This window comes from Theobroma cacao, chromosome 2, assembly GCF_000208745.1.
Source record: "Theobroma cacao cultivar B97-61/B2 chromosome 2, Criollo_cocoa_genome_V2, whole genome shotgun sequence".
Lineage (NCBI taxonomy): Eukaryota > Viridiplantae > Streptophyta > Magnoliopsida > Malvales > Malvaceae > Theobroma > Theobroma cacao.
The window spans coordinates 29005922-29032630 of record NC_030851.1 but is presented as its reverse complement, the minus strand read 5'-3'; the positions used below and the strand labels follow the sequence as shown (position 1 = coordinate 29032630).

Here is a 26709-nt window from a genome sequence, read left to right as displayed (position 1 = left end):
TCTTGTTCACTCACTAAGTTTATGCTCACCGTTTTCAACTTCATGTTTTCAGATTGAAAGACAGTCGGTAACTAGGACGAGGTGTCCTCGTGGACTTGTATCCATATTTTGGTAGGTGTCTCGGCATTCAGTAGCTGTACATTCGTCCGAGTCTTTTCGCTGGACATCGAGTCTCCTTTTGTTGTGTATAGACAAACCTAATGTGAATTATTAAGATACATGTGTAGACAATGTATATACACCTGTTTGGTATGCCAGTATGAAGTGGGGCAATGCTTAATATTATTTTGATTCTAAGTTATGATATATGACTTAGCAGTTTATGATGGAATGATAAACATGTCAGATTAATAGGCTTGCTTGGGCTTAGTGGACTACGTCCATTGAGCCCATGCGCCGGTCATGGCCCGAAATTTGGGTCGTGACAGTAATCCCCACATCTGTGCTATCTGAAAATCTCCTTTCCATTGCCAACGTTGGAATTGCCCCCCACAGGATAACTGATGGATAAGTTTCAAAGTACACCAAATCACTCAATTTGAGTACATGCCCATGTTCCTATGCTTAGCATCATTCCGTTCAACCCATAAGAACCAGAAAATAAATAAAGGCAAGAATGTGCGTTTATGGCCCGGCTTTACATAATCACCAGAACATGTCCATGCCCAGATTATCTGAAAAACATTTTGCAGATTAATAAAATAGATTTGAAATAATTTTGCAAAATAATTCCAAACCTGTTTAGCCACTATATTGTACCACATGACATGAAGTAGAGTTTCCTTCGAAGTACAGCATTGGCATTTAGATGCAAATTGAAATCCTTTGTTTTACAACCTCATCTCTACTGGAATCCAATTGTTAATTAGCTGCCAAAGAAAAAAGGATGTTGTTAATGGGATGCTCCTGTGCCAACTAATATTATAAACAGAGTTAGCAGATTTTCATTGCTGAATCAATTCCCATGCACTTTTAGTTGAAAATTACTTATCCGAAATAAGAACCCAATATACAACATCTGCCCTCGATGTATCAATCGGTATTTTCAGAATCTCCCCAATAAATTCATCTAGCAACAACATTTTCAGTTTATCTACATCCCTTTACTATTCAACACTTGTTTTACCTTTCAGCTTTTATTTACCTTTTCAATATCTTTAAATTTTAGTTCAACTTAGATTTAAGCACCTTTACCTTTCAACATTAATTCTACTTTTCAGAATTTATGTATCTTGCTAGTACTTATTTGCCTTTCCACAACCTTTAATTTCAAGTTTAGAATTAGTCTAAAGAAGTTCTTTCATGATGGTACTCTTCTCCATCCTTGCTATAGGTGACAAAGGTGACAACCCTTTAATTGATTAAGTGAGTTAAATTGCCCAACATTTATCTAACAAAATTTATCTCGACAAATGTCACCTGAAATATTGTAACATTACAATTTGTAAATTGTGGATTGACTTAGTTTAACTTTTATCTTATCCTTCTATTTGTAATTATAAGAAATTAAAAAAATATATTCTTTACAGTAAAACTAACCTTCCTCTTCAAGGAGCATCTCAATATATAGAACTTGCACATCTGATTTGAATATCTTAAGTTTTTAAAATTAAAATGGGAAGGTTGGATGTAACACCCCCAATTTTTTATGTAAATTAAGTTAAATTAGAATGAATTATGAAATATGCCAAGTGTCTGAAAGTGCACATATTGACACTTAGGAAAATTTTGATGAAATATGTGATAAATCCCATAATTTGAAGTTTTGATCAAAGTTTGACGTCATATTTGTGAATATATATATATATATATATATATATATATATAGTAGTAAGTAANCTTAGGAAAATTTTGATGAAATATGTGATAAATCCCATAATTTGAAGTTTTGATCAAAGTTTGACGTCATATTTGTGAATATATATATATATATATATATATATATATATATGGGAGTAAGTTAAAGGAATGATTTGAGATGTGATATTAATAGGAAATGAAATTAGGGTGTTAGACTTGAATTTTTGAAAGTTTGGAAAGCTAAAAACTGCCTACAAGAGAAAATGTATCGATACATTCTTGGTAAGATGACAATAAAGGCCTCTAAGAGATTTTCTATTGATACATTCAAAAATGTATCAATAGATTTGGCCGAAGATGAACATGTATCAATACATTGTCCAAATGTATCGATACTTTGAAGCAAAAAACATCTAGCGAAAAAAGTATCGATACATGCTCCTCATGTATCAATACATGTTGGGCAACAAGCCATTCTACTCGAAATCTATTGATAAATTGGCAAATGTATCAATAGATTTAGTTGAAACAAGGGAAAATGTATAGATAGATTGCTAAATGTATCAATACATCACTGAAGAAAGGCAAAAGTAAAAAGGGGAACTGGGCCATTCGACCATTTAAAACAAAAAACTTAAACTTTTTTTCTCTCTCTAACCTCTTCAAACCTTCAGCCTTAAACGGATTTCTAGAGCGATTTAGAGCTAATCCGAGCTTGGAGAAAACTTATTCATGGAAGATTAAACATTTTTATCGATCATTTTTCAATTTAATCAATTAGATTCTAAGAAATCTAGTTCTCTAACTTTCGTGCAATCTAACTTCTAAGGTATGGGTTTAGCTCAATATTGAAGGATTTGAGCTTAAATAGTTGGATTACTAAGATTTGGTTAATTGTGGAAAAACTGGCATTTTTTGAAAGCTAAGATTTAACTAATAATTGGATGTTTTGATGTGTCCTAAGGAGGAAACAAAGTAATTGGATGCCTTGGTGAGCTAAAGGATTATCAGAGGCTAAAGTTGAGCTCGACGGTGGGATTACTCCAATTTGTCATTGTGAGTGGGTTTAATAAAAAAAATGCATGTGATGCATGATGCCTTGATAAAGGCATCGCCATGGTATTAAAATAGAATGTGTGTTGTATATATGTATATATATAGTTTCCTAGATGTAAGTGCATAGGCAAGAGAGCTTAAAATACAAATTGAGTGTTTATGTGTTGTGATGTGAGCCACATGGGTGGCTTATATTGTGTGAGCCTAGACTAGGAGGTCTAGAGGTTGTGACAAACCCATAAGAGTAGATCATCCTAGGCAAATAAGATGTTAAGAGGATTTGATTAAATGATGCCTTGGAAAACATAGAGGCACTTAGAAACTTAAACGAGCTATAGACAATTAAAGCTCGATAAACATGATTTGTGATATATTGTGGATGTGTGGAATGATAAAAGCCATATGGCCTCATTGTGTATTTGTATTTCATATGAGGGATGAATTTCGAGCGTTGATCTGACTTATGGATGAGTAGAGTCCCATCCCTTTATGACCTTTGTGTGCCTGCAGGGATAATGGCAAGCAAGGACGGTGGCATTAATCCCGCCCATGATTCTCACCTATAGTGCTTTGATGCCACCCATTTAAGATTACTCCAAGTGATGCCAACCATTGCGAGGTTACTCCAGTTGATGACTATGACTCTTCGCTAGCTACTTCGATGTTGTGTGTAATTTGTTCTCTGCTCGTTGCTTCAACAAGTGAGTGATTTGTTTCTCTGCCAACGGCTTTGCCCTAAGTATGATTTAATTCTCCATTGGTTGGCCACTGAGTGTGATTTGACTATGTCTAGGGGAGGACCACTCGTTGATTGGATTTGGTTTGTATACGCCGTGGAATAGCCGTGGAAAGGCTTAAATAAATATGATATGAATATGACGTGATCCTTTGACGACTAGAGTAGCTATGGAGAATGATTTGAATACTTTAATTGGCTTTGCGAGTAAGTCTAATCATTAGTATGAAATCTTTAGAGACATTGAGAATGATGATATGCCCTCCCATTGAAAACTTTAGGGATAATGATATGCCCATATTTGGAGATGTTTGCTAGAACATCTAGGTGCACGGATGGTGTATATATTTATATATGTGTATATATACATATATATATGTGTGTGTGTGTGATTTTGTTTATCTACACTACTCATTGAGTATTTGAGTACTCATTCATTTGCATACCATTTGCAAATAAATAGGCCACAGATTTGTATGGTAAAAGTCATCCAGCGACAGACCGATTTGGCTTCTAGTAGGTTTTCACCCTCTGCGTCACAAGCTTCCACTTCGCACTTAGTTTGTTGTATATATAGGCACACTGTGCCATATGAATTTATGTGTAAGGGTTGTTATGTACAAACCTACCTTGAATGGCCCATGTATGGCTTTATAAATATTTGTGTGGATTATGAGGCAAAGGTAATGTATTATATTCAAACTTATTATGGATATTTGATTATTAAATCCCTTGGCATTTATGATGTATGATTTTGGACTCCAAGGCTTGCTTGGGTCTAGTGGCTTGCTCGCTAAACTCGTGCACCTATCATGGACTCCCGAGTTGGGTTTTGACAAAATTGGTACCAGAGTGCCTAGGTTTCAAAGTGTCCTAGGTCTTTTTATGTGTGTCAACGAAGTTAGGATTAGCGAAAAGTTTGGTTCATGAGGTGTTTTATGTAATTATTGTAGTAACGTACATGGTGGACCATGCCACAGGGCAACGGGATTGTGTTTTGGATGTGGTCAGTTCGAGCATTTGATGAGAGATTACCCAATGCAGAAGCAAACAATAGAGGGTGACCACATATATGTGAGACAAATGGCAACTACCCCACCTAAGATAGCACAGATTGGGAGGAATGTTAGAAGTGACAAAGGCAAAGGAATAGCCTCATTACCTCGAAGTAGATTGGCACAGCCAAGTTGCGAAAGTCAAGTGCATGGATTTACTCCAACACCACAGGATGCCCAAACTTCCAACGCAATGGTCACAAGTACACCTCTTATTTGTGGTACCGAAGCTTTAGTTTTATATTTGATCCTGGATCGACACATTCCGTCGTGACCCCACACTTTGTGTCAACATTAGATCAATTTTGTAGTAACATAGAGGAACCCTTAATTATGACTACTCCCTTGGAGGAGATATTTATGGCGAAAATCTTGTGTGGTCCACATACAGGACAAGGATACGTTAGTAAATTTGGTGTTATTGCAAACTTTGGAGCTTGATGTGATTTTTGGTATGGATTGGTTAATGTACTGTTTTGCCAAGGTAAATTGCTACCATAAGCTTGTGAAGTTTAAGTTTCCAAAGGAATCCTCATTTGTGATATACGGACATGGTAGCCCAATGTCTGTGGAAGTTGTATCAGACATAGCTTGTCACGACCCAAATTTCGGGCCATGACCGGCGCAAGGGCCCAATAGACGTACTCCATTAAGCCCAAGCAAGCCTATTAATCTGACATGTTCATCATTCCATCATAAACTGCTAAGTCATATTTCATAACTTAGAATCAAAATAATATTAAACATTTTCCACCTCATACTGGCATATTAAACAAGTGTATATACATTACCTACAACATGTATCTTAATAATTTATATTAGGTTTGTCTATACACAACAAAAGAATATTCGACTTCCCGCGAAGGGACTCAAACGAATGTACAGCTACTGAATGCCGAGACACCTACCAAAAGATGGATACAAGTCTACAAAGACACCTCATCCTAGTTACCGGCTGCCTCGTGATCTGAAAACATGAAGTTGAAAACGATAAGTATAAACCCAGTGAGTGAACAAGGAAGAGAACAAGCAACAACAAGGGAGAATTTAAAATCATGATGCACTTGTTTCAAAACAATGTAATTTAGTTCCATTCATATTAAAAACCCCTCATCAAGCCCTTAAATGATTAATCATTTGAAAATCATGAACCCGTACATAACGAACCATTTGAAGAATGAAAGCTTCAATGATACGCAAGCAAGTCAAATACGACAATGAATCTTCGCTGCAGCGGAAAGGCATTCTCGCTGCAGCGACGTTGGGATTAAGTTATTAGTCGAACGAGGGTTTCTCACCTAGCCAAGGGTTTCTCACTAAACCTCCTCATTTAAACTTAACTCATTTAATCCTTAATGTTGGAAGTCCATGCTCAGATATGGTAGCAAAGAAGTGAAAAATAGGGCAGCAATTGGACAAGATAGGAGACCAAAACAGAAAGTTTTTTGCTACAGCGAGATTGAATCTCACTGCAGTGAAATTTTAACCTAGAAACAGAAAGTTTCTCGCTGCAGCGAGAATGAATTTTGCTGCAGCGAGAAGCTACAGTGTCATTCTCTCTACAGCAAATATGCATCCTGGCTGTAGCGAGTTTTCAACCAGCCTACCCCTCCAAAACCTGAGAGTTTCTAGCTACAGCGAGAATGATTTTCGCTGCAGCGAGAAATAAGGCACCAATGCAAAATTTTCCCTTATTCCCAAGGAAAAACCACCCTGCTGAAATGTCCAAACCAACATGAAACACATAACAATTTCCCAAGGTTTAACATGTCAAGTTTCACATGCATTACAACCATATACCATTACCCACTAATTTCCTATAACACAAATATTTACATATGTATATATGTATACGTATATACCCATCATCATTATTCATACCATCCCATCGTCATCATGCACACCATCCCATCATCATCATCACCAGCTCATGCACACTCCCTACTCACACATGGCTGGGTCATCACCGGGTTATGCGCACTCCCTACATGTAATTGGGTCATCCTCTGCTTATGCTCACTCCCTACTCGCACATAGCCGAGTCAATATAATTACACAATACTATATTCAAACATATATGTATATCAACATAATGTAGCCGCATAGAAATCCATAATAACCACATATCATAACATAAACCATTTCTCAAGAGCTTGTTCCCAAGGCATTCATTTTTTTGAGAAAAGTTGTATAAAATCATTCAAACACTTTGTACAAAATAGTCCTATTCCAAAACAATTTTGATAAGTAGTCCACTCATCGGTATATTGTTGAGCCTTTAGATGACTCCAATTCCCCTAATTGTCCAAATGGGATGATGGGGCTTCCTTGAAACCTACCATCATATTAACATCACCATTATGTTAATTCACATACTATAAACCCTAAAAGCTATCTCTTAGCTAGCCTTCAATTATCACTTTAAATGGCTATCTATGTTCACTATCTAAATCACTATAAAATGAATGAATATCCTCAACAATAAAACAGCTCATAATCTAATTTACTAGCCATTATCCACAGCTAAAAACCAAGCTTAATGCATCACTCACCCTAGGGTTCCTTTGTAGTTGAATTCTCTTCCAATAGCTTCCAAACAAATGGTGTAATTCTCTTTTTCTCTTTCTAGAATGCCCAACTAGTGAGAGAAAGTATGAAAATAAGATTTATCAAGGGTTTTGAAGTGAGAGAGTTAAAGAATACAAGGGTTCTAGTCATAAGGGCACAAAGGTATGAAAACTAGAGCTAGAGAGAGAAAATCATGCAAGCTCCATATCAAGCTTCCATGGAGGTTGGAAGCAACGTGAGATGGAAGAAGAAGAAGAAGACAAGCTGCTGGAAAATGGAAGAAGAAGCTGTTGGAAGAAAGATATTTATAGCCAATCTTATCCATTCCCTTGAAATTACCAAGTTGCCCTTCCACCAATTAATTTACTCTCCTTTAACCCTTTATGAAATCTTTTTACTCCTTTGACACTGAGACAAGGTCCATAATGTTTTAGACATACTCGAGTTCATGAAAACTTAAAATTTTAACCCGAGGTAAAAAATGACCATTTTGCCCTTGCAGTGAAAATCATCAAAATTTTTGTTTTCTTTTTATTTTACCCCTAATTTCATCATCCATTTATGCCTTAGGCCTACTTAGGCCATAATAATATTTAAAATCTTACTTTTATGGGCTTACTAAGAAAATGACGAAATTACCCCTAATTAGGGATATTGTGTATACTTCCCTTTTACGAGTCTATAAAAGTCAAGGTCTTACATAGCTGCCAGACCAATGCCAAGGCAAAAAGGCCAAAGGTACTTGGCGATGACAAGAAATGTTCTGATGGACAAAAGGAGTGTGGATTTCATACCGGTAGTGGGTGAGTATCCGAATGTATTTCCAAAGGAATTGCCTGGATTGCCTCCCGATAGGGAAATTGAATTTATATTGACTTTATCCCGAGTACGCAACCAATTTCAATACCTCCTTATCGAATGGCACCAGCTGAGTTAAACGAGCTTAAAGACCAACTAGAGGACTTATTGAATAAAGGTTTTATTCGTCCTAGTGTTTCACCATTGGTGTTGGTCCTGATAATATGTGCTAGAGGGGGTGAATAGCACAATTTGGCTCTTAACAAGATTGGAAACTAATTTTCAGAACTTAAGAAAACAAAAACAGAGTATAAAATGCACAGCAATTTAGAGTGGTTCGGTCCAAGACCTACATCCACTACCTTGATTATCCAACCAAGGATTTTCTCACAAATCCACTATGGACTGGTGAAATTCAGAAGCTTTCACCAAGCTTTACAATGGCTTTTACCAGGCTCAGCCAAAAACCTTTTACACTAGTTTTTCACTGGCTCAACTAAAACTCAATGTGGTTTTCCAAGGCTCAACCACAACCTACAACAATCAAGCTATCCCAAGCTTGAACAACCCCTGAGAGTGACTCCCTCACTCTAAGAATACAAGAGAAGTAATAAAGAAGTACCTATGATCACTTACTTGATCTAGATGGTACAAGATGAAGTGTTGAACTCTATTACAAAGATTGGCATTTAAGTGTAGTAAGGTGCAGTGAAGCTTTTCTAGTTTTTTTCTACTTTCTATAGCTCAAATCTCATTCAAGGCTTCAAAAAACGTATTTCTTATTGTTAAAAGACCCTTTTGTACTTGGAGATGCAACTCTGATGGTAGTTTGGTAGTTTATATCCGTTGGGAACAGTTGAGGATGAGTTATAGCCGTTAATCTATCTTGTAGCGCCTTGGTTCAAATTGCAGACAGAGAGCTCTTAGTCGACTAACTTGGTTGACTAAGTTGGTTATGTTTCTAGTTTGTAGATTCTAACAGATAGCACTTAGCCGACTGACTTGGTTGACTAAATTGATTCTATTTCTCAAAATCTTCAGCCCGTCATTTCTCTAATTTGAAATTTGATCAACCAATGTTCTTCCTTGTTTCACCAATAAACTTCCTTCTTGTTATTTAGTTACATCTTGTTGATTTTATCCCTCTTTTTCTTTCAAAAATACTCTTTAAAGAGTCAATAAATTAATTTCATATATTACTTTCCTGCACATTCAAGTAAAGGTATTAGACACACATAAATGGGAATATTTTATTATCATCAAAAACTAAATGAGCCAACAATGGGGAGCTCCGGTGCCATTCTTGAAGAAAAAGTATGGTAGCCGACGATTATGTATTAACTACCGACAGTTGAATAAAGTGATAGTAAAGAATAAATATCCACTCCCGAGGATCAATGACTTGTTTGATCAGTTGTAGGGTGTTGTGTGTTTCTCTAAGATTGATTTACACTCAGGGTATCACCAATTGAAAATAAGAGAATGTGATGTACCCAAGATAGCATTCTACACACGTTACGGACATTATGATTTTTTAGTGATGTCGTTTGGACTCATTAATGCACCTGCAACATTTATGGATTTAATAAATAGGGTCTTCCTACCGTATTTAGATAATTTTTGCTCGTATTCATCGACGATATTTTGATATATTCTAAGAGTCAGGAGGAACATGAGCAACATTTAAGAATTGTGCTACAGACCCTAAGATAGCATCAACTGTATGCTAAATTTTCAAAGTGTGAACTTTGGCTGAATAGAGTAAGTTTCTTAGAACACGTTGTGTCTAAACGAAGGGTGCAAGTGGATCCCAATAAAGTGGAAGCTATGAAGAATTGACTGAGGCTAACATTTGTAACAGAAGTTAGAAGTTTTTTGGGCTTAGACAGATATTACAGACGTTTTATGCAAGATTTTTCTAAATTCGCATCCCCTTTAACAAGACTAACTCAAAAAGGAGTTAAATTTGATTATTCTGATGCATGTGAGGCTAGTTTGTAGACGCTTAAGGCTTACCTTACTTTTGCACTTTTGTTAAGCTTGCCATGTGGATCCGGAGGCTACAATGTGTATTGCGATACATCATGAGTTGGATTGGGTTTCATGTTAATCCAACATAGGAAAGTCATTGCATACGTCTCACAACAATTAAGGAGGCATGAATAAAATTACCCTGCATATGATCTAGAGATGGCAATGATTGTATTGACCTTAAAGATTTAGAGACATTATTTGTATGGAGAAAACTATGAAATATATATAGACCATAAGAGCTTGAAAATATTTATTTCAACAGACGGATTTGAATTTAAGGCAGCATAGGTAGTTAAAATTATTAAAAGATTAAGACTACACTTTGAGACCTTAACCTTTATAGACTCGTAAAGGGAAGTATACGCAATATCCCTGATCAGGGGTAATTTTATCATTTCCTTACCAAACCCATAAAAGTAAGATTTTAAACAATATTATGCCCTAAATAGGCCTAAGGCATAAATGAATGATGAAAATATGGGTAAAATGACAAGAAAACAAAAATTTTGATGATTTTCACAATAGGGGCAAAATGGTCATTTTTTACCTCGAGTTAGAATTTTAAGTTTTCATGAACGCGAGCATTTCTAGACCATTATGGACCTTGTCCCAGTGTCAAAAGAGCAGAAAGATTGCATAAAAGATTGGAGGAGAATAAGCTAATTTATGGAGGGGCAATTTGGTAATTTCAAGGGAATAGATAAGCTTGGGCTATAAATATCTTCTCCTTCTAGCAGCTTCTTGAATTTCCAGCAGCTTGTCTTCTTCTTCTTCTTCCATCTCACGTTGCTTCCAACCTCCATGGAAGCTTGATATGGAGCTTGCATAATTTTCTCTCTCTAGCTCTAGTTTTCATACCTTGAGCCCTTTTGACTAGAACCCTTGTATTCTTTCACTCTCTCACTTCAAAACCCTTGATAAATCTCATTTTCATACTTTCTCTTACTAGCTAGGCATTCTAGAGAGAGAAAGAGAGAATTACACCATTTGTTTGGAAGCTATTGGAAGAGAATTCAACTACAAAGAAACCCTAGGGTGAGTGATGAACTAAGCTTGATTTTTAGCTATGAATAATGGCTAGTAATTGGGATTATGAGCTGTTTTATTGTTGAGTATGTTCATTCATTTTATAGTGATTAAGATAGTGAACATAGATAGCCATTTAAAGTGGCAATTGAAAGCTTGTTAAGGGATAGCTTTTAGGGTTTATAGTATGTGAATTAACATAATGGTGATGTTAATGTGATGGTAAGTTCCAAGGAAGCCCCATCATCCCATTTAGACAATTAGGGGAATTAGAGTTAGCGAAAGGCTCAACAATATACCAGTAAGTGGACTGCATTTCAAACTTGTTTTGGGGAATGTGAATGATTTTATCCAACTTATCTTTGAAAATGTACCTTGAGAACAAGCCTTTGGTGAAGTGATTTTATATTGCGAAAATGTGCTATACAACGTTTTATGTGTTATCACAATATGATAATATGCATGATACACATTGGGTGCTTCTATGTACGTTGATGTGGACCCAGTTATGTGCGAGTAAGAGTGCACATAAGCCATTGTTGACCCGACTATGTGCGAGTGAGAGTGCGCATAAGCCGTTGCATATGAGATGATGATGATGGGAGGGTGTACATGATTATTGATATATATATATATATATATATATATGTACATATATGGTATATGGTTGTAATGCAAAAATGTGAACATTTGATTTGTTGAAATTTGGGAGTTTGCATGTGTTACATGTTGCTTTTGTTATTTAACAGGATGGCTTTGTTTTAAGGGAAAAGAAAACTTTTTTTCTTGATGTTTTGATTCTCATTGCAGCGAGATTCATTCTCGCTGCAACGAGAAACTCTCGGGTTTTGAAGGGGTAGGCTGGCCGAAAACTCGCTACAGTGAGATCCATTTTTGCTGCAGCGAGAAAGGTACTGTAGCTTCTCACTGTAGCGAGATTCATTCTCGCTGCAGTGAGAAACTTTCTGTTTTATGACCAAAATCTCGCTGCAGCGAGATTCAGCGAAAAACTTTATGTTTTTCACCTCATTTTGATCAATTATTGCCCTATTTTCCACTTCTTTGCTACCATATTTGAGCATGGATTTCCAACATTAAGGAATAAATGAATTAAGCTTAATATGAATAGGTTTGGTAAGAAACCCTCAGCCAGTCAAGAAACTCTCGGTTGTTGATAATTGAAATCAAGTGTCGCTGCAGCAAAAATTCATTTATTTGACCTGATTCGCATGAATGCTATTAAAGTTTTCACTCTCCAAATCCTTTGTTGAATATAGACCCTTTCATAAAGTTATTTACACATGTGGGGTTTACATGAGGGGTTTTAATAAGAACAAAAACAAATTGCATTATTTTAAAAAAGAATGAATCATGATTTCGTTAAACATTCCTTATGGTATGCTTGTTCCATTTCTTGTTCACTCACTGGGTTTATACTCACCGTTTTCAACTTCATGTTTTCAGATCACGAAGCAGTCGGTAACTAGGACGAGGTGTCCTTGTAGACTTGTATCTATCTTTTGGTAGGTGTCTCGGCATTCAGTAGCTGTACATTCATCCGAGTCCCTCTGCTGGAAGTCGAGTATTCTTTTATTGTGTATAGACAAACCTAATGTAAATTATTAAGATACATATTGTAGACAATGTATATACACTTGTTTAGTATGCCAATATGAGGTGGCAATGTTTAATCTTACTTTGATCCTAAGTTATGAAATATGACTTAGTAGTTTATGATGGAATGATGAACATGTCAGATTAATAGGCTTGCTTGGGCTTAATGGACTACGTCCATTAGGCCCATGTGCCCATCATGGCTCGGAATTTGGGTCGTGACATACACCATACTTTACCATCCTAGCAAAGCAAATGTGGTAGCAAATGCTCTAAGCTAGAAGTCGTTGGGGACTTTAGCACATGTGACTGTGGAAGACAATCTTTGTTGCAGAGTTTGTATGATCTGGGCCGTATGGGAGTACACTTAAAGATTAATCACTTGAATGCTTTGTTGGCACATTTTAGAGATCAACCCATGATATTAGATTTGATTAAGAATGCCTAGGACCAAGAGGAATATATGATAAAAATATTTGGAGATATGAAGGAAGATAAAGCTTAAGACTTTGTATACGGCACATATGGTTTAATGAGATATCAATCACAAATTTATGTTCCGAATATGGATAATTTGAGAAATAAGATTTTGGAAAAGGCGTATGTGACAGCCTATGGAATACACCCTGGAGCTACAAAGATTTATCATGATTTGATGTCTATGTATTGGTGGCCAGGATTAAAAAGAGACGTGGTCGAATCTATCTCCAAGTGTTTGACTTGCCAACAAGTGAAAGCTGAGCATCAGAAACCATCGAGACTACTACAATCGTTACCAATACCCGAATGGAAGTGGGAACATGTAGCCATGGACTTTGCAACGGGTTTACTACGAGCTAAAGGTGGCTATGATGCCATTTGGGTAATAATTGATCAACTAACTAAGTCAACTCACTTTTTTTCCATCAAAACTAAGTATGGAGTAGTTCAGTATGCCCAAATCTATGTTAATGAGATTATAAGGCTACATGGGATTTCAGTAAGGATCGTGTCTGATAGAGAACTGTAGTTCACAAGTCAGTTTTAGAGGAAATTACAATAAGCCTTAGGCACAAGATTGGATTTTAGTACGGCCTTCCATCCACAGACAGATGACCAATCCAAGCGCTCCATGTAGACACTCAAAGATATGCTAAGAGTGATTGTGCTCAACTTCGAAGCCTCATGGAATCATTATTTGCTTTTAGCCGAGTTTGCTAATAACAGCAACCAAGCCATGATTGGTATGGCTCCTTATGAGGCTTTGTATGGGCAAAGATGTAGAGCGCCTATTGGTTGGTTTGAAGTTGGGAAACGAAATGCTCTTGAGGCCAGAGATGGTCCAAGAAGCTGAATGAGGTGTCCAAGTTGTTGGGTGAGAGCTGATCATGCATCAAATACAAATAAAATGCAACGAAAATAAATTTAAAAATTAAATTACACCTCACCCTCCTAAGATCTCTTTCATGCCAAATTAAGTACCAAATTAAATTAAAAATAAAATATATATGATCATATCAAGTTTACCTAAACAAAAGTTGATGAATCTTTTATTAAACCACCAAATCAGCCTTCAAAAAACTCAACCACCTCACCCCAATTGTTGCAGACCAAAGCTGTCTAAGGAATCCTTGTACAGCCTTTAATGGTGATCCACACTAATGAATTAGAAAATCCTTCTTTAAAGATTAGGAGTGCTATGCCTTGATAATGTGCTAGCAAAGATGAGTTTCATAAACTCATAATCCACACAAAATTTTAGGGCAAAACACACGAAATAAATCAAGTGAATGAAAAACTATTTTTTCTTCACACAAAAAGCGATAAGGCAAAAGGAATTTCTAATGTTCCGTTCTCTTAATTTTTCAGCCATTCTCTCTTCTGTTGTTTAGGTGCTATAGCAAGGTATTTATACGTTGGATTAATTTTAAACCCTAATTACAAAGCTTTTTTGTAGTTGCCAATTAATCCAATAATTTGATTAAACAATTTAATTAAGTCCGTAAGAAGTCCAGTTTACTTAATTATTTAATTTAATCAATTAGGCCTAATAACTTAATTAAATAATTTAATTAATTAAACCCAACAATTTAATTAAACAATTTTAATCAATTAGACCCAATGACTTAATCAAACAATTTTAATTAACTAGGCTAAATGACTTAATTAAACAATTTAATTATTAAGCCCAATGAAATAATTAAACAATTTAATTAATTAGGCATAACTTAATTAAACAATTTTAATCAAGTGCTTACAAAGCTCATAACTTCTAATTTGATTAAGTCTAACTTAATCACCTCTCCCATTTTATTTTCAACATTCATTTTAGGTGTGTGACCTATTAGGCTTCTAACATGATGGCAATGAACTCAACGTTTAATTCGTAAGTTCAACTTAGAATTAGATAAATTTAAACTACTTAAAATTTATTATTAATCAAGTCAACTACCTGGAGTTCATAAACCAAGATTGGGATCTAGCAATCCATCATGACCACCCAAATGTTAAAAGAGTCAAGATGGTTTGACTCAACCTTTCAGTGATCAGCCTTTCAATGTAATTCATTCCCTTGTTATATATCCTAGAGATGATAAGAGCATGGTACAGTGTCTACTCTTATTGATCTTTATATTCGTTCTTAAAGTTTGATCATAAGCTTTATAAAGATTTATCACACTCCTTTCATAACCTTTAAGTCGCCTTGGCCAAGTACTTCAACAAGCTACTATCAACCAAGAATAGTTACGATATATCCCCTGAATCACTTAGGGTGCCGATTTCTATCTTGACCACTCATTTGCCTTCACATGCTTCATGCTATACGTAAAAGCATCTTGTTTTGGCATCCTTGGTTAGGCACCTGTAAGGATGAAATCAAAGCATAGCACTCCACACATAAGACATCCTAATGTCTCACGTCTTGGGAGTATTTACACAACTGACACATGAGAAGTATTGCATAGACACTTGAGTGAAATAACAATGCACTTTTCATGGCGGGTCAAGTTCAGTGAACTTACTATTCTAAGCAAACACCTATATTCTAGTTCCAAGTATCTCTATACTTCAATCTATTAGATCGATTGCTTACTTCCAAAGTAAAGAACATAGAATATACTAGTCTTTAAGCATCATTGATGTCCAATCTGAATGATACATTGATGTCCAATCTGAATGATACATTGACCAAGAACATTTTGAGAATATGCTTTGATGCATAGGGATTTCATAACCGCAACCCATTACGGTTCCCTTGCAAGGCATATTAATCTCATGGACTTCATCTAATTATAATTATAACTCATTATACTTGATGTCTTATTGATGAAGGAAAACCTCTAATCATTCAACATGAATGATATTGTTGCATGATTAGAATCAAACCTTAACCAATCTCAATTGGCTGCAAGGCTCATCCTAACACAAGTAATTTAAGGAATGATGCTTAAAGCTCAAAGTCGCTAGAAATCTTATGCTGCTAATAGGCGAAAGCCTTTAGAGTTTGAAGTTGGCAACTATCTGTTTTTGAAAGTTTCACCTATCAAGGGAGTAAAAAGATTTGGGAAGAAAAGAAAATTAAGTTCTAGGTACGTCAGACCCTTTGAGGTATTAAGGCGCATTGGCGCAATTGCGTATCATTTAGCATTACCGCCTAACTTGTCAAATGTTCATTTTGTTTTTCATCTGACACGATATGAAGAAGTCTAGTTGTAAGATGGACTTAGTTATGAGGAGCAACCCATAGCTAAATTGGATCAACAAGTAAAATGGCTTCACTTCAAGAATATTGCTATGATGAAAGTATTGTGGCAAAGCCATGCAGTTGAGGAGGCCACATGAGAACTTGAAGAGGAAATAAGAGAAAGATATCTCCATCTTTTTGAGGTTTGATATATGTGTATTGAATATAGTGCATGATTTGAAATTCGAGGATGAATTTCTTATAAAAAAGAAGAATGTAACACCCTCAATTTTTATGTAAATTAAGATAAATGAGAATGACTTCTAAAATATGTGAAGTCTTGAGGACTTTAATGATATGTTATGTATGCCAAGTGTCTGAAAGCGTACATATTGGCACTTAAGAAAAATTTTGATGAAATATGTGAAAAATCCCATAATTTGAGGTTTTGATCTGAGTTTGACGTCATATTTGTGAATATATATGTATGGGATTAGGTTAAATCAATGGTTTGAGGTGTAATATTAACAAGAAAAGAAATTAGGGTGTTAGACTTGAATTTTTGGAAGTTTTGAAAGCTGAAAACTACCTACAGGAGAAAATGTATCTATACATCCCCAAATGTATCGATACATTCTTGGCAAGATGAGCAATAAAAGACTCCAAGAGATTTTCTATCGATACATTCAAGAATGTATCGATAGAATTGGCCAAAGATGAATATGTATCATACATTATTTAAATGTATCGATACATTTGAAGCGAAAAACACCTAGGGCTAAAAGTATCGATACATAAAGGGACTAAGCCATTCTGCCCGAAATCTATTGATAGTTTGGAAAATGTATCGATAGATTTAGTCGAAATAAAGACAAATGTATCAATACATCAATGAAGAAAGGCAAAATTAAAAAAGGAATTTGGGTCATTCGACCATTTAAAACAATAACCCCTAAACTCTTTCTCTCTCTAACCTTTTAAAACCTTAAGCATCAAACGAATTTTTTGAGCGATTTGGAGCTAATTCAAGCTCGGGGAAATGTTATTGAGGTAAAATTAAACGTTTTTACAGATTATTTTTCAATTTAATCGGTTAGATTCTAAGAAATCTAGTTTCTCCAGCTTTGGTGAATCTCCTCCAGTTCAGTTGGAATTTGAAGCTAGGATTCATGCAATCTAACTTTTAAGGTATGGGTTTAGCTTAATATTGAAAGATTGGAGCTTAAATAATTGGATTGCTAAGATTTGGTTAATTGTGGAAAAGTTGGCATTTTTCAAAAATTAGGATTTAACTAATAATTGGATGTTTTGATGTTTCCTTACAAGGAAACGAAGTAATTGGATGCATTGGTGGGCTAGAAGACGATTGGAGGCTAAAGTTGAGCTCGATGGTGGGATTACCTCCAATTTGTTACTGTGAGTAGGTTTAATAAAAACATGCATGTGATGCATGACGCCTTGATAAAGGCCCGCCATGGTATTAAAATAGAATGTGTGTTTGTATATATGTATATATATGGTTTCCTAAATGTAAGTGCCTAAGCAAGAGAACCTAAAATACAAATTGAGTGTTTGTGTGTCGTGATGTGAGCGACATGGGTGACCTATGTTGTGTGAGCCTAGACTAAGAGGTATAAAGGTTGTGATAAACCCCTAGGAGTATATCATCCTAGGCGAATGAGATGTTAAGAGGATTTGATCAAATGATGCCTTGGAGAACATAGAGGCACTTAGAAACGTAAACAAGCTATAAACAATTCAAGCTCAATAAACATAATTTGTGATATATTGTGGATGTGTGGAATGATAAAGCCATGATGGTCTCATTGTGGATTTGTATTCCGTCCGATGGATGAATTCTGGACGTTAATCTAACTTGTGGATGAATGGTGTCCCATCCCTTTGTGACCTTTGTGTGCTTACAGGGATGGTGGTAAATAGGGACAATGGCATTAATCTTGCCTGTGATTTCTGCTTGTAGTGCTTTGATGCCACCCGTTTGAGATTACTCATGGTGATGATGACTATTGGGAGGTTACTTCGGTCAATGAATATGACTCTTTACCAGTTCTTTCAGTGCTGTGCGTGATTTAATCTCTGCCCATTGCTTCGGCAAGCACGTGATCTGTTTTTCCACCAGCAGTATTGCCTTGAGCGTGATTTAATTCTCCGCAGATTGGCCATCGAACATGATTTGACTATATCTAGGGGAGGACTAATCGTTGTTTGGATTTGATATGTATATGACGTGAGATAGCCATAGAAAGGCTTAAATAAAGATTATATGAATATGATGTGATCCTTTGGCAACTAGAGCGACAGTGGAGAATGATTTGAATATCTTTAATTGGCTTTAAGAGTAAGTCTAATGATGAGTGTGAAATCTTTGGAGACATTGAGGATGATGATATGTCCTCACAGTGGAGACTTTAGAGGTAACAATATGCCCTATCTTTGGAGATGTTTACTAGAACATCTAGGTGCACAGATGGTGTATATATTTTACATATGTGTTATATATGTGTGTGTGTGTGTGTGATTTTGTTTATCTACACCACTCACTAAGTATTTGAGTACTCACTCATTTGCATAACATGTGCAAATAAATAGGCTATAGAGTTGTGTGGTAAAGGTCATCCAACAACAGACAGATTTGGCATCTAGTAGGTTTTCGCCAACTGCGTCACTCCGCTACATCAATCACAAGCTTCCGCTCCGCACTTAGTTTGTTGTATATGTGGGCACGCTATGCCAGATGAATTTATGTGTAAGGGTTGTTATGTGTAAACCTGCCTTGAATGGCCCATGTATGACCTTATGAATAATTATGTGGATTGTGAGGCAGTGATAATGTATTATATTCAAACTTAATATGGATATTTGATTATTAAATCCTTTGGCATTTATGATGTATGATTTTGGACTCTGAGGCTTGCTCGGGTCTAGTGAACTTGCTCGCTAGACTCGTGGGTCGATCACAGACTCCTGGATTGGGTCGTAACATTTGATTTATAGGATGGAGGCGAAAACTACTTCCCAATATTTTTTTTTCGAATCAAACTAAATAAATCTCCATATGAAGTCCAAAAAAATATCTCCATATGTATCTTAAAAAAAAAAAACTAAGACATTAGGTTCATATGCCATACTTATTAGAAGCAACTTCAAGTAATAAAATATTTATTATATTTTATACATGGTCATTTTATCAAAATTCATATGGAATAAGACTAAAAGGAGAAATGATATGGCCTAACTTTTAATTAAAACGTAGAGATGATGTAGTCAGATGCTAAAAAAAAGTAAAATATTAGGTATTTAACCACTTAAAAAATGTTTCAATGAAAAAAATTCACAAGTAACACTAACTACACCATTTGCTAATATAGTAATCAAAGGCATTAAGTAATTGAATCACTAAAATTAACATTTTTAACAAATTGAACATTTTCAACAATTTATCAAATAAAACCTAATTTTGTTTAAGTAAAAGCTAATGTAATGATCTCAAGGTAAGGGAACACTACATACAGCAATTAGAAACTTAAACTCCAACTTGAAAATTTTGAATTTAAATCTTGAAATTGTAGAAATAAAATCTATGAAATAAAAAATAATTACATCCTATTGCATGTATAACAAAGTAAATAAAAAATCATGCTTATAATATGTACGTACTTACAAATTAACTAACTCAAAAATAAAAAACAAATTAGTAAAACAGTATGAAAGGCCAAACTCTTTTGTTTTTGCTAAAAAAAGAAAAGCATAAGATAAAGAATTGGTTCGATGATAAATTCATATTTTTTATTTATTATTTAAAAAATTAAGTTTTTATTTCTTTTTCTGAAATTAAAATTATATGAACATAATATTTAAAAGAACTCCTAAACTATTTAAGAAAATTCAAAGAACTCATTATTCTTTTACTGCATTTAATCAAACTCTTATATTTTCATTTTGAATTAAATAAATCATTATGATAACAATTGATTAAATGTAATTAATAAAAAAAAGTCACTTGTTATTTTATATCACATGATTCTAATAAGACATATTGATATGACATAATTATATGACCACTTTGACATTTTTTACCCCTCACATTAGTACCACGTGGTATAAAATAACAAATGATGTTTTAATTATTTACAATTTGCTTATTTGTAATTGTAAAAACTTATTTAATTTAAAATAAAATTATAACTGTTTGATTAAATATAATAAAAAATTAAAATAATTTTAAAATAATTCAATCATTGTAAGAATATTATGCCAAATATATATATATATTTAAACTGCCTATTCTCTCCTCCTCGAGCTGATGGATTGAATGAGCCATCTGCATAATAAAAAAAGTTGAAACGTATAGCACATGACAGATCTAATTTTCTATTCAGTTTTATTAATTAATTCATTTATTCGAGGTATGTATAGTTTACTCATTATATTGCAGACATAAGAACTTTAACGCATAAAAAAAGAGACAAAGAGGTGGACGGAGAAAGATGCCGGAATACTGTGTAACAGGCGGAACAGGATTCATTGCTGCTTATTTGGTCAAGTCCTTGCTGGAGAAGGGTTACTTGGTGCGCACCACAGTGCGAGATCCAGGTTAGCTTATGCTCACGATTCTCTTCATTATTTTTATTAGAGAAGCGAACTAATGCCTTTTCTTTTTAGCAAGTCATTTTGGTATTATGGATGAAATTTGAGCGCAAAAGAAGAAAATTTCTGAATTAAATAGTTTAGAAGCTTTACTTCTATTTTCCTTGTTGAGGGATTTAATTATTTCATCTTGATGATGTGAAATAGTGCAAATTCCTCAATTTTTTATCACTTTTTATCTGTTTCCTTCCTACCATGTAATAAGTATGTTCTCTAACTTGTTCTTTCTACGGCTGCTATTGTTATTTACGGTCATGTTTGATAGGCATTAACAGTCCGTTTTAGCATCTCATCGTGTAAATTATCAGACTGCAGGCACTTTGAAGTTTCGTTTCTTAAAAAATAAAATAAAATCTTAATTTATCACCAGGGAATGTGGGAAAGGTTGGTTTTCTTAAGGAGCTGCCTGGAGCCAAGGAAAGGCTGAAGATTATGAAAGCTGATTTGATGGAGGAAGGAAGCTTTGATGAGGCAGTCCAAGGCGTTGATGGTGTTTTCCACACTGCATCACCGGTTCTGGTCCCCTATGATGACAGCATTCAGGTAAAGTCTGTCTTGAAAGCGTACCGCATTAATAAAATTGTATTTGCTCAAATCTAAGTGCCCATTCTATAATCAATTAATGCCAATGCACCCGCATTGTTTGAGCATCCAATGACTTGATTTTTGTCGAGGTCAGAATGGGATGGACAGATGGATGGGGGCGGCTGAATGATTTTCTGATTGGATTGACTGGTCCTTCTGGTAGGGTAGGAGGCGAGATTTGCAAAAGTAGTGACACCGGAGGATTTCGGTGATTATAAGAGACCAAAATAGTAGAGAGAGAGTGAGGTCATACCCTTTGGGAGCGTACTCTTTATACATGGAAGGTGTTACATATCTACATACCTATAAGAGATGGAGTGAGTCTTAAATATATAAACATGAATCTTCAGTATATAAACACGAGTCTTCTCCACCTATCAATTATGTCTTTTGGATTGAAAATGTAGATTCATAACAAGTGATAAGATAACAAAACCAAATCTTTATTGATGTGGGGCCCATGAGAGATGCTAGGGTTGAAGTAGACTTGAGTTAATATAAAAGTGGTTTTCAAGAGTTGGTGCAATGAAAGTGTTGTACAATTTAGTGGGGGTAAAATACCGTGAATCTCACATTCCTAAGACATAAGGTAGGTTTTGGGTATATAATTATAGACTTTCATCTATCAAACATGTCTTTTAGATTTAAAATATAAATCGGTGACAAAAGCTATATAGGCAACTGTCAGAAATATTTTCTCCTAAATTCAATTAACATATACATCTAATAAGAAATTAAACTTGAATTTGGATAAATTGATATAAATCAAGCCTAAATTGATATGCTTAACCTTTGGCTCTTTCATACCCTAGAAGCATGTTGGTTACATTATTCAATTAGTTTCATATATTTTGGTAAAATAGTTAATTGAGTCTCTATATTTTTTTAAATTGAAAATTTTTGTCCAATTATTAATAATATTAAAAAAACTTTGTTATTTATGCTGACATAATTTTTTTTATCGATATGGCATTAAATATGATGATTTGTTAATGATAACATGACTTTTTTATCTCGTTCACAACACTCTTTTCACTGCTTTAAATTATGAAAAACTAAATTCTAGAAATCTATTCGTACTTTGATTTGTTTTTTTTTTTCTAATTTGTTCAAAGTCATTAGCTTAAATTGGATAATTCCAGATCTACACTTGTAAAATCTATATCATTACTTGATCTCATTATATCGACACTACTATTACATTATTCATGAAATGTCACATAATCAAATTAAATATAATATCGACAAAAAAGATGTCATGTCAATACAACCAAACGTTATATTAGTATAAATAACACAAAATTTTTAACATATTAGACTAACATTATCAATTTTAAAAAATATAAAAATTTAATTTTTATAAATTATTATATAAATATTAAATCTACTATTTTGACAAAATAAAAAGATTAATTGCATAATTTGGCCAAGCATGTTTGCTGCACTTTAAGCCACTTGGCTAACATAAGAATACATACAAATTTGATAAAATACTTGGCAGTTATTGAGGGCAAAAGACAAAAGGCATTACTGTCAGCAGTTTGCATCTTAATGCCAAAGGGCTCTAGTTATCTTCGGTTTAGCCCAAAAAAGCTTTTCTTATTCTTTGTTACAATTACTTGGCGCCTCTTGATTTTCTCATATTCTTTATATAGCTTTAGTATTTTCAATTTACTTACCCTATTCTTGATTACTCCTCGAATTTCTATTTTGAGCATGTTTGGCTTTATTTTTTTTTAACCTAAAAGCTATTATAAAGCTCTTATTAAAAATAATAGTTTTTAAAATTAAACTAAAATTATTTGATAAATTTACTTTTTATAAGTTTTTTTTCATAGATAATCTATTTGGTAAAATAATTTATATAAACTCTAATTTTGATTAAAATTACCATAATGGATATTTAATAAATAACTTTGTATTAATCACGAATTTCTTTGTTCAAAATAAAAAAAAATTAACTTTATTTTTTATCTATTTAAAATAAATTTTTGAAAATATAAAAAGAATTTTTATATAACATAAAATTTATAATTAATAATAAATCATAAAAAAGATTTCCACAAATAATTTATAAATAACACAAAATTCATAAATAACCCATAAATTAATGATTTCTATTTTCCATCAATAGAGTAGTTATTTAGTTGCAAACTCTTCCCACGTTAGCTATTGATGTCCATACCAACAAAGTTCATCTCCATAAACAATATTATCTCAACAACCATAATCAATAAATATTATCTCAACTTTCATCTAATTTATTTTAACAATCATTGACCTATTTGACTAATTCTTTCAATCATAATCATCAAATATTATATATACCTTATAGAAGTTAAGAATAAATAAACATCACATAATTGTCATATCAAACAATAAACTGAGAAATATCAACCAATAAAAAGAGTTTTCAAAGTCCAAAATAAACGATAGAAATAAAATAAAAAACAAAATAGAAAGAAAAAGATTGAAAAAGAAGAAATAATAGCTTAATGCAATTTTGAATTTTTAATATTCTTTTTTCTTAATTTTTGTAAGAATAAAAAAAAATCCTAGAATGATGATTTGCAAAACGAGAGAGGAAAGGGAGATCAATAGAGAGAGAGGGGTATTTTTTGAGAAAGGATCTTTTTGGGAAACAATAACTCCCCTGGCATGTTTTTTTTTAAAAAAAAAAGAAGAAAAAGCTTCTAATTGGAGCTTTTTTAAGCTTTTTTTTTAGATTATATTTTTTAGAAAAAAGCTTGTTTTTTAAAAAAACTTCTCATGAAATCTTTTTTGGGTCAGCTTTTGTTTTAAGTAATAAATAAGCTAAAAATAAACTAGACCAAAACGGGTACTTTATAATTATATTTTCACAAAACTGCTTTTTACATTATCCATTTAGTTTCCCAAATTATTGTACGTATATAAAAATATATAACTTTTTCTATATAAAACACTTAAAGTTCAATCTTTTGCCTCTTTAAATTTTTTTTTTATATATTTGAAAAAAGGAATTCGAACCCTGTACTTTTTTATAGAGAGATGATACATTAACTAATGCATCAACAGCTGAGCTAAATACTCAAATGCAATATGTTTGCTCGGGTGCAACATGTTAGTCCAATACAAAAAAAAATCTTTTGCTTTTCCTAGGTAGGCATTGGGATTTACCTAAACTAGGTTGAGGTAGTGAAGTGGAAGAAATATATATCTCTACAGCTCTGGCATTTACCTTAATTATGTTTTGGATATTTTTGAGAAAGCTAATATGCCAGAACTTTCTTTAACTTGGAAATCTTGTAGGCAACTTTGATTGATCCATGCATAAAGGGGACACTGAACGTGCTGACATCCTGCTCAAAAGCGAGCAGTGTGAAAAGGGTTGTGCTCACCTCCTCCTGCTCTTCAATAAGATACCGCTTTGATGTCCAGAAGCAGCAAATTTCTTCCCTTAATGAGTCACATTGGAGTGATCCAGAGTATTGCAAACGCTACAATGTATTGACTTGCAAGAAACTGGAAATCTTTCTTTTTCTTTTTTTCGTTGCTGCATAAATTCTCTTCTGATATATCTTGCTTCCATGCAGCTCTTTTACGCTTATGCAAAGACTACAGGGGAAAAAGAAGCATGGAGAGTAGCAAAAGAATGTGGGATTGATCTGGTGGTGGTGAACCCATCTTTCGTGGTTGGTCCTTTGCTTGCACCACAGCCTACCAGTACTCTGCTGTTGATACTCTCCATAGTTAAAGGTCAGAGTCCTATTTCCAATGAGATTATATAGAGATGTAACTATGCAACTTTCTGTAAGAAATTAGATCAGCGCAGTAGTCTCTTGACATAGAGGAAGAGCATAGTACCAAAGGAGGAAAGAAAAAAGAGGGCGCTATAAAATCATAACAGGTGCATAGATGCAATCATATTATATCATGGATCCTTACTTGCATGAGGCGCTAAGCTTCTTTGGTAAAATCCCATTTGTTTTGTAGTAAGTGACAGGCCATCTTTTTCATTTGCTGAAAACTAATTTCTCATCAACTTCCTTGCCAGGTTTAAAAGGTGAATACCCAAACACCACAGTGGGGTTTGTGCACATAGATGATGTGATTGCTGCTCACATCTTAGCTATGGAGGAAAGGAAAGCATCAGGCAGGCTGGTATGCTCAAGCTCAGTAGCTGATTGGACGCAGATCATTGAGATGCTGAGGGCCAAATATCCTTCCTATCCTTTCGAAAGCAAGTGAGTGAAATTAACAATCTAGATCATTTGTCAAGCATCATTTGAAATCAATTCCAAATGCAAAGAAGCGAAACGAACAGTTTTAATCAATATTCAACTAAATTGATATTGCAGGTGTAGCAACCATGAAGGAGACAACAATGAACACAGCATGGATACGACAAAGATACAACAGTTGGGCTTCCCACCTTTCAAATCACTTGCTGAAATGTTTGATGACTGTATCAAGAGTTTCCAGGACAAAGGATTTCTTTAAACTCTGCATGCTCTTGTGCAAACTGTGGTTCATATCCCTGCATTTGGTCACTCTTTCATCAAATAAAACGTGTGGAAAATAATGTACTTTGCCAAATGCAAAATGAAAATTATTTATGCATTCCGATCCATGTTCTGGCTCCTGGGCTACGGAAGTTAAATTTGATTGCAATGGTATACTAAATAGACAATAGCCAGATTTTCGAATGGAAATGCATTGAAGATACATAAATGGAGCGTGTGCCAAACCAATCTTGGTTACTAAAATTTATGCCTTGATCAACTGTTAGATGAAGCAAATGTTGCACCTTCCTTAGCGCCACCTACTTTGCACATTTTCTTTTTCCTTCCTGAGAAACAGCTTACAACCTGAGATAGAATATATTTATGGATTGTTATTATATTGTTAAAATGTTAATAGAATAAATTTCGGAGTAAGCAATATAATTGGGCCATCATGTCAAAAGAGTAAAGACAGACTTTTGAAGAATCACGGGCTTTGGCTCGTGGCTTATTCTCCCAAACGTTAGGTGGGAATCTCCGAAGGGTAAGGGTTCTAGTACTTCGTTTCTTGGGCCTAGATGTTCTCTATTAATTAAAAAGGGCTCAAACACTTGGTGATTC

At 34.3% G+C, this 26709-nt stretch overlaps 1 protein-coding gene across 1 annotated transcript; it reads left to right on the top strand.

Annotated features, from left to right (window-relative positions):
* Positions 20670-26206, top strand: LOC18609283 (tetraketide alpha-pyrone reductase 2). The gene is made up of 6 exons (XM_007044317.2): positions 20670-20965; positions 21390-21562; positions 24896-25090; positions 25180-25342; positions 25641-25830; positions 25945-26206. Exons 1-6 carry the CDS (start codon positions 20860-20862, stop codon positions 26084-26086), a joined length of 969 nt encoding a protein of 322 aa, XP_007044379.2. The 5' UTR covers positions 20670-20859; the 3' UTR covers positions 26087-26206.

Bases quoted from the DNA above. Each gene is read 5' to 3' on its own strand.
- LOC18609283 (XM_007044317.2), top strand. From the start codon at position 20,860: ATGCCGGAATACTGTGTAACAGGCGGAACAGGATTCATTGCTGCTTAT. The intron at 21,563-24,895 runs GTAAAGTCTGTC...GAAATCTTGTAG, and splicing joins CCTATGATGACAGCATTCAG to GCAACTTTGATTGATCCATG. The intron at 25,343-25,640 runs GTCAGAGTCCTA...CTTCCTTGCCAG, and splicing joins GATACTCTCCATAGTTAAAG to GTTTAAAAGGTGAATACCCA.